Source organism: Staurois parvus, unplaced genomic scaffold, assembly GCF_062004578.1.
Source record: "Staurois parvus isolate SC_StPar_1 unplaced genomic scaffold, SC_StPar_1.0 ptg000051l, whole genome shotgun sequence".
NCBI lineage: Eukaryota > Metazoa > Chordata > Amphibia > Anura > Ranidae > Staurois > Staurois parvus.
The window spans coordinates 3,494,491-3,511,657 of NW_028317847.1; the positions used below are offsets into that span (position 1 = coordinate 3,494,491).

Genomic DNA, 17,167 nt, shown 5'->3' on the forward strand with positions numbered 1-17,167 from the left:
GAGATGAGCACACAGGACAAGCAGATAGTCTTGCAGTAGTGTGGTTGCTCATCTAGTTTAGTGTTAGGGATCGCAGTGTTGTGGTGCCGTGGCAGCGTGGCTTCAAGTTATATCACTTGTCTATCCCAAACAGCTCTTGTTAGAGTGGCGACATCAGCACATCACTGCACCCTTTAACAAACCACACAGAGGAGGTTATGCGACTGGCAGCCATTTTGCCATGGGGAAGAAACAGTGGTGCCTGGTCCCATAAACTGGAACAATAGTAGAACATCAGGAATAGGGCGCATACTGGAGGAGGGAAAAACCATGGAAGAAAAAACTTTAAAAAAAAATGCCAGTGTTGTTGCAGGTAAGGGAGTAGTTGTTATCCTTATAAACCCTGTGTCCTCTTCCTATCTACAAGTACTCCAGTGGTGGCTACATGGCATGTCACAGAGCGGGGTTTCTGATTGTGACAGTAGCAGATCATGCCTGCGTCATGTGTGTTGAAATGACCATTCATAGTCTCCTTTGCAAATCCGAGGATGGCAGTGCAGCAACATATTTGGGAGACAAAGACAAAAGCATTGTCAGCTTTAACGGGAACTGACTGAACAACCGACTTCATGGCAGGATGACCAGATGTTATTTTAATGAAAGCTGCAGATTTAAAAAATAAATAAATAAATAAAAATAGAAAAAAAAAAAGACTTCTGAAATGATATGATGTCAAAGGTTAAATGAGGTTTTAGTGACTTGGTTCCCATAAATTTTAAGTAATGTCAGAGAGGGGAGGATGAGCGGTAGCCGCAGCTATACAACTGAAGATCCGTATGGTAGTGATAGTGATACCACCATTTCCTAACTCAGCACCTTCCTGATTTTCATACTCTGAATACAAAGTAGTGAGGCCCCATCTACACTCCATTCTTAGGCCTCATGCACACTGTATGATTTTAACATCTGGCTTTTTTTTTTTTTCCTGCCTCTAAACATCCCTGCATGTTTATTATTTATTTATTTCAGGGACTTATATAGCGCCATCAATTTACGCAGCGCTTTACATATATATTGTACATTCACATCAGTCCCTAACCCTCAAGGGGAGTACAATCTAAGGTCCCTAACTCACATTCATACATACACATACTAGGGCCAATTTAGACAGGAGCCAATTCACCTACCAGCATGTCTTTGGAGTGTTGGAGGAAACCGGAGTACCCGGAGGAAACCCACGCAGGCACAGGGAGAACATGCAAACTCCAGGCAGGTGGTGCCGTAGTTGGGATTCGAACCAACAACCCTAGTACTGCCAGGCAGACGTGCTAACCATTTAGCCACTGTGCTGCCCCACCCTATATGTCCATGCACACCTAGGTGTTTAGGGGCAGAAAAAAAAAAAAAAAAACACTACCAGCGCATCCAGGAGCAGCAGTATTTTGGCAGAAAAAATGATAGATGCATCTAAACAAGCGTGAACACTAAGCTCATTTAGCACTTTAGCATTCATTCATTTCAGTGGGCAGAATAAATTACTATTACGGCCAATGAGATAAATTAACGCACAAACACTTGTCGTGCCTAAATGTGTCAACAGTTTTTTTTTTGTCAAAATGCTGCTGCCAGGAGGAAAGGCATCAAGGAGAGAAGGCCAAATGTCCAGTGTGCATGACCTGCCTAGGCACCTCTAAGCCCCCAGTGCCTGAAAACATTTTAGATTGACAAGAGTTGTGCAATGCAATTGCCTCATAGGGCACTTTTACATTAGGCACACACTGAGTAAATGTAAAGAATATGTAAACCCAACATGTCCTATTCCTGATATGTGCCTGCTGTACCATGTACGTGTATGAAAAGTAGGGATACACCGAACTTTTGGTGGCCTAAACGTTTCGGCCTTCGGCGGATATGAAAAAAAGCACCGATACAGGTGCCGAAAACCCGCCCCTCGGCGCAGCCTCCACCGGCCGCTGCTCGGTAGTTCATAGCCTCACCTGAGAAACCATCAAATGATCCCGGCGCTGGGCATAGAGATTAGTGAAGGAAAGATGGCCTCCACTCATCTCTATGCCCTTGGAGGACCAGAGTGGTGTCACTTGCAGTTTTGGCCATTTGTTTTTGTTTTGTTTTTTGAAAAGCACTAGATCAATGCTTTTATTTGATCCAATGCTTTACATTGCAAAGGAGAGATGTGGGGGTCTTATTGTCCATAAAGAGGACCTGTCACTAATTATTTCTAACACAAGGGATGCATGCATTTCTTGCGATAAGAATAAAAGTGATTAAAACATTTTTTAAAGGGACAGTGCAAAAAATAAAAAAAAAGTTAAAGTACCCCCACCCCCCCATGCTTGCAGGTAGTGGTGAACGCATACATAGGCCATGCCCACATATGTAAATGGTGTTCAAACCACGCACACATGTGAGGTATCACCACAAATGTCAGAACAAAAACAATAATTCTCGCACTAGACCTCCTCTGTAACTTTACACTACTAACCTGCAGACATTTTTAAAGCATTACCCATGGAGGTTTTTAAGTACCGCAGTTTCACGCCATACCACGAGCATGCACAATTTTAAAGCGTGACATGTTGGGTATCTATTTACTTGCTGTAACATCCTCTTTCACATTTTAGAAAAATTGGGGTATATATTGTATTTTTTTTTTTTTTTTTTTTTTTTAATCAAAGTATTTTTTTTCAAAAAATATATATTCATTTTTAAAAACTGCTCATTTTGAATTTTGATTTTGGCACCACAATTTTCATTTCGTTGCACCATAATGAAAAAAGGTATCCTGTTCTCTTTATATTGCTTCCCTTCTGTGAAATCCCTGGTGTTCCCACCAGTCCCTCTGCTTCCCTATTAAAGACTGGACACAAAACATGAGAGCACAGTGTGGTCAGTTCTCTATCTGTGCTGTAAGCTCAGCCTTGTCCCGTCAACTCCTCCCCCCCCCCCACAGCCATTCACTGAGAAGACCAGTATTATGTTGTTTTTCCTCCCTCAGCTCCCTGAGAAGGAATGTGATCACTTTTTAAAAAAGATGGAAAAAAAGTGTTAATTTTTTTTATATCTGTACACAAATATTTTACTTTTCATTTCTATTTTAAACTGTATTAATTGTTTTACAAGCTGAGGATTTTCATATACACTTCAAGCTGAATTTCCTATTGAACCGGCCTAAATTTGACCAGTGATTGTCGGCACCACTGTACCCAATATCCTTCAAATGAATCGAAGAAGCTGGACAGAAAAATTGTCAGCCGAACAGTAAATGCATCTAATTTACCTGGCAATGCACTTCAAAATGGCAAGAGATGACATTGCAAGGAAAGATGGAGGAGTGAAGGTAGACCAACCTACAACACAGGTATGTAAGCAAGATGTCCAAAACTTGGCAGAATAGGTCTGGTTCTCACCCGAGACTCAGGCCAGATGTGACAAGAAACTTTTTATTAAAGTATATTTCCTAATTTTAATCTGATAGATGAACACCACACCGGAAAAGGTACTTTTAAAGCCCCGTGTTTCTGTTATTAAGAATGCAGCCTGTGAAGATTTCAGGACTGAGCCCTGAAAATGCCCCCTAGCTCTGTACTGAGTCAACTAATCACAGGGCCCACAATAATCCAACTGACTTCTAAAAGGATGAAAGAGATACAATGTACACAAATCTCTTATCTCCTTCATCTTCCCTGGAATATTACACACAAACCTCATTAGTACATAAAAGGAAGAAACCTTTTAATAATTGTAAATACAAGCGGTGAAAAATGGCCTAAAGGAAGAAAAGGTTTTTTCTTGTTTTGCAGACCTATAAAAGGGCTCGGAGAGGTCAGCCAGCCCTGGCACAACCAGACAAGTTTCTTCATCTCCAATACAAGTCACAGAATGAGGAAGAACAAGACGTGACTGACACCTACTGGTCACATTAATACATGGCATAGGAAAGGTTTTTCTTTTTTTTTGTTGAGTATTATTTTTATTATTATTATTGGCTTTATATAGTGCCAACAGTTTGAGCAGCACTTTACAAAATAAAGTAGGATAGTACTGTTACAATAAAATTAAAAACAAAGGGTTCGCAAGTCTTGCTGTACTATACTTCAGTAAAAGTGATTGTAAATCATTACATATACCCAGTGAAGTGACTGGCCTCATGTGATACACAGAGATGAAACAAATCCTCTAACATATGTTGTACTTGTTTATCTGCAATCTTCCCTTCTCTACATCTGTTCAGATTTCATAAATTTATAAAGCTTGCCTGAGCTTTCAGAAAGCAGGGGGCAGAGAGCTGAAATTACACACTGCAGAGCTCAGTGAGGAGAGTTCTGAGAGCTGAATGGGGGGGAAGAGAAACACCCCCCTCCACAAAGCTGAGGCTGTCAATCTGCTGGAATTCCCTCTCCATCACTATTTTTCTCTTGGTGTCAGGAAAACTTGTTAGAAGCAATTCACGCCTATAGCAGAGGAAGGAGGAAGCAGCTAGAAATGACACTTAGTGCTCTTAAGTGAGACAAGTACACAATATAGAGGGATATGCTTTGCTCATATTTCAAGCCTGAGGTTTACATGTTACTTTTAGGGCTAGGTCACACTAGCAATCACAAAGGAACTGCGCACTCTCTTGCAATTCACATTCCGTTCAGTGCGGTGTGATAGGAGATCATTTATTTTGAGCGGGCTGAAATTGCATTGCACAGCACAAAAGTAGTACATGCACTAAAAAACGCACTGCAACTGGATCACATAGTACTTTGACACACTGTGATTGTGACCTGCAATTGGGGCGTTGCTAACTTGCAACTGACACCAACCGCAGAATGCAACTGCAGCGCGTTTTGAATATGGTGCAGAAAAGGAGAGATCTTTGCTACACCTGAGCCACAGCCAGCTGCCACTGTGAATTTTTCCAATTCTGCAAACTTCAACAATCACGTACACCCCAGTTCTGTCCATGCAAACTTTGCAAAGCATATCCTTCTAAAGTGTGTACTTGTCTCAATGCAGAGCACAAAGTGTCATTTCTGAGTCGGTTCTGAAACGTTTTCCTGAACCAAGAGAAAAAAGGTGACAGGGGAGGGACCTCCAGCACACAGTCTGTGATTGACAGCCTCAGCTCTGTTCCTGCGTGCTGTGTTAAGGAGGGTGTGTTCCTTCCTCCAACCAGCTCTCAGAGCTCTCCTCACTGAGTTCTGCAGTGTGCAACTTCAGCCCCCCTCCCCATTTTCTCAGACAAGCGTTATAAATTCTGCACTTTAAATGGCTGTACTTAACAGAACTGCAGATAAGCAGGTACAACTTAGAAAGGAGTATTTCTTTCATCTCTGTGTATCATCTGAGGCCAGTAAGGGTGTACAACCACTTTAAGTATAGGTACCAGTACAAAGAAAACTTTGCTCAGTATGACCAAGTCATGGAGAAATGTTTTTGGACTGGCTCCCTAAAGCGGAGCTCCAACCAAAAGGGGAAGTTCTGCTTTAAGACCTCCTCCGCTCCTAGTAAAGAAATGGCACTTTTGGGGATCGGGGAGGAGGTACCTGATTTTGACAGGAACCCAATCGAACTTCCACTCTGTCCGCCTAGGTCAGGGGTGGGCAAACTGCGGCTCTCCAGCTGTTGTGGAACTACATTTCCCATGAGGCATTGCAGTTACAGCTATGACTTGCAGAGGCATGATGGAACTTGTAGTCCTGCAACAGCTGGAGAGCCGCAGTTTGTCCACCACTGGCCTAGGTGATCAGAAGAAGTTCTCCTCCCCGCTACCTCCCTGCAATCTTCTGGGACAAGTGACAGGACTGTGGGACCATTCACAAGGCGCAGTGCAGCTCTCAGCCTGGTGCCCACAGTTAACATGGCAGCCCTGGGGACAGAAGAAAACGGCTGGGGTGAGCACATCGCTGGATGAGTCGCTGTTTATTAAAAGTCAGCAGCTACAGTTTTTGAAGCTGCTGACCTTTAATTTTTACACCGGAGACTGGAGCTCCTCTTTAAAGACACGAGCAGGGGCGGACTGACCATTTGGAAATTCGGGCACTGCCCGAGGGCCCGGGGTCAGTAGGGGGCCCCATGAGATGCCCCTGGTACCTTTTTTATAGGCTTTTTTCAGTTTGGGCAAGGACACAGGGGCCCCATGATCCCCTATTGCCCGGGGGCCCCATGAGTTGTCAGTCTGCCCCTGGACACGAGGAATCTAAACCTGCATTCAGCTTGGATGATGAAACTTTTTCTGAAATAAGTGCGCTGTGGTGCACCTTAGCCTTGCAATTGTCATCTGACCGGGTTAGCATTGACAGGGGAACAATCATCTAATGGGCACCTTCAGGATTTACAGACATGTCAGTGAAATGCATACAAAAAGGAAACTTACTCATCCCTGAACACTCTCGATCTCCATCCCACACATTGGAAACGGCGTGTCCTGTCAGCAGAAGATTAATCAAACTTTGGCTAAGAAAGAAGAAACAAGGAGAATTAGATAAGCCTACAATAATCAGATGCATTTGTTATACAGTATACAGGCCTTGCCACACAGTATAACATTTGCCATTCATCAGCATGGAGTTTCAGCTGAAAAAAAAAACCCAGTGGATTTTTATGTGCATACACTTACCTGACATATACTCCATCCCCAGTTAACCTCACACTGTGCATGCGCCGGGGATATCACTGGCTGCAGCAGCTGTGAATATCTCCTAAACAGGATACTATTAGGAGATATTCAATGTACATACAGTAGGTACAAAAAAAAAAAAAAAACTTCAGGAATGCTTAAAGAATTCACCTTTCACATTTGGGAATATGTAAAAGGTAGGGTAAAGTGAGCGCTCTTGGTAAAGCGGCTGTAGCACTAAAGGGAACCAAAAAAAAAAAAAACCTTAGTAAAACTGCATGTATAGGAAGTGCAGCGCTAATAATAGAATAAGATGAAATGGTAAATCAAGAGACCTCTTTTATGGGCTATTAAGCCTACAGATGACCCTCACCTACTAACATCCAGAGGAAGGGAGCCCTGTAACCAGCTGAGCACCCTTCCAACCTAAAGGGGACCTCTGGATCGGCAGATCTCCATCTTTAACCCAAGACCTGCTGCTGCGCTGACCTATTCCTAGAAGGAAGCTCACCAGTTACCTGCCACAACCCTGACTGCCTGAGAGGTCCACAGTGGATATATATATATATATATATATATATGCATTGCCTATGCGCTTCTGGTGAGTGCGCAGTTATACCACTGTTTCCAGACACAGATTTTTATCACAAGGAAGGATCCTATGCATTTTTATGAATTTTATGAACTTGATTTACCATTCATCTTATTATATTATTAGTGCTGCACATCTTATACATACATTTGGGAATATGTTCCATGTGTTTTTAGGGGGGAATATGTAACATGTTGCCAATGCTGCTGCCGCTGCGCAATCCCCCCCTTTCCTGTGACAGCAGCGCGGCCGTGCTGGGTTCCGGAGTTCTGGAATCTCTCTCTCTCTCTCTCTCTCTCTCTCTCTCTCTCTCTCTCTCTCTCTCTCTCTCTCTCTCTCTCTCTCTCTCTCTCTCTCTCTCTCTCTCTCTCTCTCTCTCTCTCTCTCTCTCTCTCTCTATATATATATATATATATATATATATATAATTTTATTTTTTTCCTTATAAATACTTGCTTGTGTACTTTTGTGTATCTGACTCTTCCTGTTGGGGCAAGCGGTTATTTTCAAGTGCTGAGCAGTCAACAAACAAACAATCTCTCAGCTTCAGAGCATGTATAACAAATCAGTTGACAGATCTCTAGACTTAAAGCTGAATTCCGGGCAAATTGTTTTTCCCATGCAGTGGGGCAATGCACGGATCAACAGCTCGTTTTGTCTAAGGGTGAGCAGAAAGCTTATACTGACCCACTCCTTCGATCCTCAGGAAAAACGGTGCTCCCCCACAGTCCAGCAGTGGACTGTTCCTGGTCTATGGAGTCTGCTTTGTGCGTGATGACGTCAGGAACTGTCCACTATTCAAGACCACTGGAGCATGGGGGTGCCAGGAGGATCAGAGGATTAGGTAAGTATATCTCCACTCTCCTCTCCCCTAGAAAAAAAATCCAGTAGTTAATCCGTACAGTGCAGGCACAGCCCCACTATATAGGAAGAAATAATTTGCCCGAAATCCAGCTTTAAGTGAAAGACTACTAAGTATTATGTTACGAGACACAGGGCTCAATGCAATATTGCATACAATATTTATATCAAGTGACCTATTTTGTTCTAAATATCACACGCGATAAACAAAAGCTCAATTCATTTTATGTTCCTATGAAAAAAATACCACAAAAATTTAAAAGCACACTGATGTGTTATCCAACAAAGTCCAATTCATCACCTAATTTGTTAATTATCTCACGGTCTAGCCACTCGCTATTTAACAAATGTATAAATTAAAGCGGAGTTCCACCCAAAAGGGGAAGTTCCGCTTTAAAGATTGGTCCCCTGCTCCCCATTAAGGATTGGCACCTTAGGGGAGCGGGTACTCGAAATTGACAGGTACCCGCTCCCACTTCAGCTGCGATCGATCGGAAGCGGAAGTTGCCCTTCTACCCTCCCTCCCTGTAGTCTTGTGGGACACGTGACAGGTCCCAGAAGCCCATGGGGCCATTCAGGAAGCGCAGCACTACTAGCGCATGCTCAATGGGCACCCGGCTGTGAAGCCGCAAGCTGTCACAGCCGGGTGCCCACACTGAAGATGCCGGCGCCTGGAATACAGGATGGCTGGTGAAACGAGCTGCGGCGGGGGCACCGCGGCATCATGGGACAGGTGAGTGGCTGTTTTTTAAAAGTCAGCAGCTACAGTTTTTGTAGCTGCTGACTTATTTTTTTTACAGAGTGAGTGGAACTCCGCTTTAAGAGTTGAAGTATTGAGAAGTGCTACATATGACAATTTCATCTCAGGGGTGCTGGTTGTCAAGTCGCTAGCACCCATTCCCTGGCAGATAGCTAAATAAGCAGGGCAAGGATGAGTCACTGGTTGTTAGGACACTGGCAGCTTCCAGCTCCCTGGCAACCAGAATTTCTGGGCTGGAACGGTCACATTTAGCAGTGGCAGGAATACCACTGCTAAATGTTTCTTTTACCACTACAGCTGGAGACCCGGTCTGCAGTAAAATGTGTGAAAAAAATGTGTTAAATACCGCACAAAAAAATTAAAATTTAAAAAGGCACAAAGCATTTAATGCACTTTTATTAGTGAACTGATTATTCCGGAGATAAATATTGTGGGAGTTATTTTAATATCAAAACTCAAGCTAACCTCACACAAAGCCAGTAAAGCTAAACAAGGTGGTTGTACTTAAATCTTTCATAAATTAATCCGGACTAATAAAATAACTAAATATTCAAATTCTTGACTAAGGGCAGTAATGACGAGCTCTCTTCAACCATTTGATTCTAAAGACTGAGTTTAATCATGCCAAAGTCTTACCTGCCATGCCCATATACTGGGTCTATCAATGGCTCATCTGCATCTTCTATTTCATTCTTCACATTTTCAATACCCTGGTGGGTGTAAAGAAGTCATTAATATTCCTGACAGCTTCATAAGGCCTTATATACATGAGCTTCAGCTTGTATAATATCAATGTGGACTGCAAAGCTTTCACAAAGCATTTGCAAAGCTTTCACCCAGTTTCAAGCAGCTTTGTTGAAGCCTTTTAAAAACACCATTAAGCTCCAGTCTGGAGATGTTAAACACTGATGTTAATCGGAGCTGTGAATGTCATTTCCAACAAGCTTTAGCGGGATTTAGAATACTTCAGCACTTCTTGAAGCTCGTTGAAAGCCTGCTGAAGACTACTAGCAGCTTGTTTAAAGTGACACTCAGCACTCCTATTAAGACCTGTGTTTAACATCTCCTTTCTGAAACCTAAGTTTGTGTATCTAAACCCAAGAACAAAAATGTAATACTGTAGACGTCATCATACAAGCCACAGATGTGGAGGCTAAATGAGTTTTTTCTTATTTTAAAGGATAAATTCACCTTTAAAAAAATGCATTTTTTTTTAAAGGTTAAAAAAAAAAAAAAAGTGCATTTACTATTTTTTTCGCTGGTGCCATGCACATCTTCAGACTCTCGGTGGGTGCTGTTTGCCCGTACATCCTACAAGTAGGCAGATTCACATTGACCAAAAGAATCAAGTGATTTTAAGGGATAAATTCGCCTTTAAAAAATAAAAATAAATGCACATTTTTTTTAAATGTAAAAAAATGCATTTATTTTTTTTTTTTTTTTTTTTTAGGTGCCTGGAAAGCAATGCATGAGTGATCAGCAGATCGTTGGTGCCATGCAGGTCTCCTTCAGACTGTCGGTGAGAGCTGTCTGCCCATACATCCTACAAGTAGGCAGATTCACACTGACCAGAAGAATTAAATGATTTTAAAGGAGACGTTCACCTGTAAAAAAAAATAAAAATAAATGCACATTTTTTTTTTTAAAAGGTAAAAAAAAAAAATGTGCATTTACTATTTTTTTTAGGTGCCTGGAAAGCAATGCATCAACGATCAGCAGATCATTGGTGCCATGCAGGTCTCCTTCAGACTGTCGGTGAGAGCTGTCTGCCCGTACATCCTACAAGTAGGCAGATTCACATTGACCAAAAGAATCAAATGAACTACCACAGTGCTTTGGTAGTTCACCGAGAATGACAAGCCGACAGCTGCAAAGGCTGTTGGTATTTTTAGTTCATTGATTCACAGGGATCTATGAATCAATGACAGGTTTGTGTGGGTGGAGCCCCACATAGCTGCGCTTGCTTTGAAGTTTGCCAGCAATTACAGGGCTGCCACATATTCAGAAAGGTGAACCTATCCTTTAAAGTGGTAGTAAAGGATTTTTGTTATGTTTTGCCTACAGAGAAGCCTATAATAAGGCACAGTACCTGTAGATCAGCCTTTCTCAACCAGGGTGCCCAGGCACCCTGGGGTGCCTTGAGGTTTCTTCAGGGGTGCCTTGGCAAAATGTCTAAAAATTGCCCAAAACGTGTATACAAGCCAGCGGGTGGACAGGCCTGGCTATTAGTTAATAAATCACCTCTAATGTGTTGTGTCCTACAAGTGTGGATGTTGCTACATTATAAAAACTATTAGAATAGTTTCTCATATTGTAGAATGGGGTGCCTTTTTAAAGTTATGGACAGTCTTGAGGCACCCAATTTTAGAATGGGGAGCCTCAAGACTGTCCATAATTTTAAAGGGTGCATCGGGACTACCCATAATTTTTAAAACCACTAACACAGAAAAACGCAGGAAAACGCTGCTAATCGTGGCAAAATGCCACTAAACACTAATGCAAAAACACTAAAAAAAAGCTGAAAACCTCACGTTTTTAATGTGACTTTACACAGCTAACATTACCAGCATTATCATAATGCCCAGTGTGCATGCAGCCTTATTGAAACAGGGATTTTATGCTTTAAAATATCTCTACCCCTCACCTCACCCCTTCAGTCTCTGGCCGTATTACAAGCCTACTGAGCGACATATCGGATTGGATGTCACTCCACTTCCTCAAACTAAATCTTTCCAAAACTGAGCTCCTAGTTTTCCCCCCAGCCCACGCCCCCTCCCCTGACTTCTCCATCACGACCAACACCACTACCATCAGTCCCACCCCTCAAGCCAGAGTACTAGGTGTCATCCTAGACTCCAATCTGTCCTTCCAGCCCCAATCACTGACAAACTCATGTAGACTCCACCTCCGCAACATCTGCAAAATACGACCGTTCCTAACCTCGGAAACCACTAAGCAACTCATTCACTCCCTTATTATATCACGCCTCGACTACTGTAACTCCCTCCTCATCGGCTTACCTCACCACAGGCTATCCCCGCTTCAGTCTATCTTGAATGCTGCGGCCAGACTCATCCACCTTACTAACCGCTCTGTGTCTGCCACCCCCCTCTGCCAATCCCTCCACTGGCTCCCAATTGCCCAACAGATAAAATTTAAAACGCTAACATTGACGTATAAAGCTGTTCATAATACTGCCCCAAACTACATCACCAATCTTGTCTCCAAATACCACCCAAAACGCACTCTCCGCTCCTCACAAGACCTCCTACTCTCTAGCTCCCTGGTCGCCTCCTCCCATGCTCGTCTCCAGGGCTTCCCCCATCCTCTGGAACTCCCTACCCCAATCCATCAGACTGTCACCTACTCTGCTCACCTTTAGGCACACTCTGAAAACCCATCTCTTCAGGGAAGCCTACCCCACCCTCAGCTAATTGCCAATCTCCTCCGCTCTTCCTACCACTCCATCCCCCACAGCTATTTCCTCCTGTACCACTATCCCCTCCCTCCTAGATTGTAAGCTCCAAGGAGCAGGGCCCTCGAATCCCTCGTGTATTGAATCGTATTGTTACTGTACTGTCTTGTGTACTGTCTCCCATTATAATGTACAGTGCTGAGCAAACTGTTGGCGCTATATAAATCCTGTATTATAATAATAATAAATGGGAACTGTTTTACCAGGAAAAGGATTTGTAAGTTTGTGCAGATTGCCCCTGCTGCAAGGAATAGCCTGATCCTAGGTCTCCAATGCAGTAGCAGTGTCAGTCTGTGTTACATGGTATATGTAGGCTTCCTCTACTCCACCATGATAACATACAGGCCAGGTAAACGCTTCATTATTTTAGCGCAGGAAAGCTTTGCATTTTCCCTGAGTACCATGCATTTAGTCTGGCTACATTGGCAGGTCAGGAAAGAAAGAGAATGAATGGAAGGCTGCTGCCACTGCATCCTCTAAACATAATCTATTACATTGTCCAGAATAGGCTAAATACAGGTTTTAGATCTTGAAATAAATCCTGAACCCTGCCTTTTTTTCCCCAGATATGCTTAGCCTGATCCCAAAGAAATGAACTAGTGTTTCACTAGTACATAGTAGAGATCTATGGGTGCTTGGGATTAAAACTACCTTCTGTATTGTAGTTGGCAACAAAATTTCTTCATTTTCCCATTTACTGCTCATATTTTTCTCTATTGTTATAAGGAAACCCCCACCCCAGACTGGAGTATGAAACAGGGTTATGCAGGACATACATGGTTCGAATACCAAACGATTTTTCGTCAAAAAATCGAAACAGTCGTTCACTCAGTAATCCGATGGTCTCATCAATGATTTAGAAAATCGGCTGACCAAGTCATAAAGTTCACCCCATATAACAGGCGACACGTCTGTTCCTGCCAGGTCACGGTTCATGCGCATATTCGTTTCGGAAAAATGATCGTATGATTTGACCATCATTGAGTCGAAAATCAGTCGTTTCTCACGAATTTTCCAACATGCTTGATCACCGAAAAGAGGAGGAACCACAAAAATTGGCCGGTTCCATTGACCCACTAACAGAGTGAAAATTGGCTGATTATTCTTAGGTCTGATTTTTGGACGAAAAATCGGTCGAATTTCGACCAATGTATGGCCGGCCTTAGATCATTTAATAAGACAAGGACAGGTCTATAGTCTTTGACACCACTAAGGCTAGGTTCACATCTGTGCGGGTGGTGCCGCTGCGGATCCGCAAAAAATCCGTGCAGCCGCACCACCCGCACAGAGGAATGCAGACCCGCGGGCGGGTGCCATTAGTTCTAATGAAACTCCGCCCACACTTGAAAATGCAACAGTACTGGGAACCCGTGCGGGCTGCGTTTTCAGAAGAAGTGCAGGGACTTCTTCCCTGCATGTCACGGGGCACGGAAGTCCATTCAAATGAATGGGCTCTCGTGCCCATACAAAATGCAGCCCGCACGTCCTCATATATGTGAACCAGGTGTTACTGGTAAATGATTATGTTAACGACCAGGACAGGTATGTGTGCACACATAAAAAGTGGCATTATCACCTATATCAATTAAATACTTCAAGTGCAAAATAGTAAATAAAAGAAGAAAATAATTGACTATTATACACAACATAGAATCTTTACTTTGAGAAACCTGCATACACGTAGGATAGCAGCAAACCTCTAAACATACCTTGGTGAGGATGACAGAGTACAAGAACAGCAGCACACCAAACTTGTTCTGCCAAGTTAAGTATTCATCCCATAAAGCTCCCTTCAGCTCACTAAAATTTCGAAAAGTTCTTTTTCTGGAGAAATGTAACAAAAAGACATGTTGTTCAAACAGGCATTGCTTGCTTTTGACATAATATAGATACTATTTACTTTTTACAGGCACACTTTAGTCAGAACTAAAAATTAAACCTTAAGCTGGCCATACACTAGTAGAATTTTGTCCAAAATGTTTTGTTTTAAGAACATTTATCCAATTTTGTAATTGTTAGTGGGGTCACCAGAGGTGTCCCTAGGGTTGGTGTCACCTGGTGCGGTAACACGTGGTGTCACCCCTCCAGAGAGGAAGGAGCGGTTGTGGTGTAGCGGTAAAATGAGTATCCCATGGAGATATGAATCCCCTGAAGCAACTGCGCATGTGCCGGTTTCAGGCCGAAGAATCCGATCTCTGACTTTAGCACAGAGCTGCCACAGTTAACCCCTTACAGGCTACAAACCGCTGAAGCTGATCCTGCGGATCACTATGGGTTGCAAGATCAGGTAACCTATATGGGGTTAACTGATCTTGCAACCCATAGTGATCCGCAGGATCAGCTTCACGGGATACTCATTTTACCGCTACACCAGGGGCAGCTGTCACTGTGCCAGGAATTCGAAATCACCCCAACAACTGGCAAGGACCTTCACAGAGCCCAGAAGTTCTGTTGGCATCCTGCACCCACTGTGATGGTGTCACCCGGTGCGGCCCACACCCCCTTAGGGATGCCACTGGAGGTCACATTGTGGTTCCTTTTCATCCGCGGTGACAAGAAAGTTTGAAGGAGCAAGACAGAAAATTTTCGAACAAATGAATTTCTAACAGTGTATGTGGTGTTCATTCAGAAAAGTCCATCCACTTCAAAATCAAATGTTAAAAGCAAAACAAAGAAAGTGAGAGATTTTTTTGGGGGGGGGGGGGGGTTGTTAACTTTCTTTGTCTGAGTATAGATCTATGCTTGTCCCGAGCATGTTTGAAGCTATTTACTGTTGACTGGCTCACTACCTATGAAAGTTTATTTTAAGCATCAACTAGTCTTTCAGTAAAATAGTACTTGCTGAGATTAGTTTTGAAGTTTCCTCCAGTTAGTTGAAGGTCTTGTCCTCGTGTTCTTGATTTTGGTTTCATGTTGAAAATCCTGCCTTCCTGAACCTTCACCCCCTTGAAGTATTTAAAGGTTTCCCCTTTCCCTTCTTTCCTCCAGACTGTACATGAGAAGTTCCTAAAGTCGCTCCTGATATGTTTTATCCCCCAGATCTTTCACCATTTTTGTTACCCATCTCTGGACTCGTTCTATCTTATCAATATCTTTTTGTAAGTGAGGTCTCCAGAACTGGACACAGTATTCTAAATGAGGTCTAACTAAAGATCTTTTTTGTATGGCCATCTTTACCTGATCCTATATATAGGTTCCTACTGCCCTCCTACCAACCCTGTATATAGGTTTCTACTGTCCTCCTACAGATATTCTATGCCAGGGTCAAATCTGTGCGGGTGGTTCCCGCTGTGGGTCTGCACTTGTTCCCGCAGCTGCAACCAGCAGCACAGAAAAAACGCGCTGGAAGCACACAGGTGCCATTAATCCTAATCTTGAGAAACACAAGAAAAGAGGACACACTGGCCTAGTGCATTATCCCAAGAGAGTTTATTTCAAATGAATAAACACATAAATGTACTCACAAGCCAAGCTTTGAAAACAGCTAAATGGAAAATATATCAACAGACACAATGATGGGTAGGATCCCTGGACAGCGTTCGCCTGGCGTGTTCATCCATTCAGGTCCTACCCATCATTGTGTGGATATACCATTTCATTTAGTGGTTTCCAAAGCTTGGCTTGTGAGTACATTTATGTGTTTATTCATTTGAAATAAATTCCCTTGGGATAATGCAGTAAGCCAGTGTGCCCTTTTTTCTTGTGTTTCTCTACAGTCAACTTCTGGAAATTCCCCAGCAAGTGGAGGACAGCAAGACCACCCAGATCCCTCGGGTTGTGTTTTGAGTATCTACACACTGATGCGCAGGAGATCTTGGACTATAGATATAGTATATAGATAGCCATTAAGCCTAATGGCACACCGCACGCACTGGAAATCACTGCTGCACTGGGAACCGCACTGCTTCTGCAGGTCATGTGCAGATTGTCATTCCAGAAATGTTGCAGTGACCTTTTCCCTGCATTTCAGGAAGCATGGCAGCTCAGTCAAATGAATAGGGTGTCATGCCCATGCAAAACGCAGCACACAGAACTGCATCAATGTGAACCTAGCCTTATATAGGTTCCTACTTGCCTTTTTAACAGATTATTTCTAGATTTCACTACCCCATTGCACTTACCAGCAATTCCCAGCTGTCAGACAAATGACATGACAAGTGATGAGTAATAAATGACGAGTTGACGTGTACATGCAGCAACTGTTACAGCTGCTGCTGTCAAAACAGATAGTCTGGCACAGTGTGTATAAACACCGTTCAAAGGCAAGACATATACAAAGTGGCATTGTTACTTTCGTATTTAGTTTGCGTCATCTGCTGATAAAAGGCTATAGCATCAGTTATAGCAGCCTGATAATTAAAAAAAATTAAAAAAAGAAAACAAAAAAAATTAAAGTGTGTTTGCATTTTTTTAACTTTTGGTTTACTAATCAGTCCCAATTACCTCCTTCTTCTATCTTTAGGTTTTGCAAATTATACCTGTTGATTTTTCTTTTCCAACTAATATTATTTGAATGTTTTTTGTTCTTTTTTGCATTAAAAATAGTGGAAAATAAAAAAAAGCCTTTTATTTGTAAATATCTTTGCAATGCTTTGCACCAAAATCATAATTTTAATGTAATTTTGAACAGGACAATAGAATACAATTTATCCTTTTTTTAGATTTTTTTTTTGTTTAAGGATTGTATAATAAAATCATTTTTGCCAGACAGTATAACCCAAAGAAAGCCTTTTATGTCCTAAAAAAATGATTTATGTATTTCTTTGTTATTTTAACGTTGAAGAAAAAAAAAAAAAAAGATAAAAATTGCTCTGGCCCATAGGGAATATAAAGGGGTGAGCACTTAACTGGTTAACATTTTAAAAATTCTAAGAA

At 42.4% G+C, this 17,167-nt stretch overlaps 1 protein-coding gene across 1 annotated transcript in view; it reads right to left on the minus strand.

Moving 5' to 3' along the window:
* MINDY3 (MINDY lysine 48 deubiquitinase 3) overlaps window positions 1-17,167 on the minus strand; it is a 184,050-nt gene that overhangs the window by 133,076 nt on the left and 33,807 nt on the right. Inside the window, exons 7-9 of the mRNA XM_089666335.1 lie at window positions 14,002-14,116; window positions 9,454-9,527; window positions 6,362-6,441 (exon numbers count right to left, since the gene is read on the minus strand). Coding sequence (XP_089522461.1) covers window positions 6,362-6,441; window positions 9,454-9,527; window positions 14,002-14,116 — 269 coding nt within the window. The remainder of the gene's footprint in view (window positions 1-6,361; window positions 6,442-9,453; window positions 9,528-14,001; window positions 14,117-17,167) is intronic.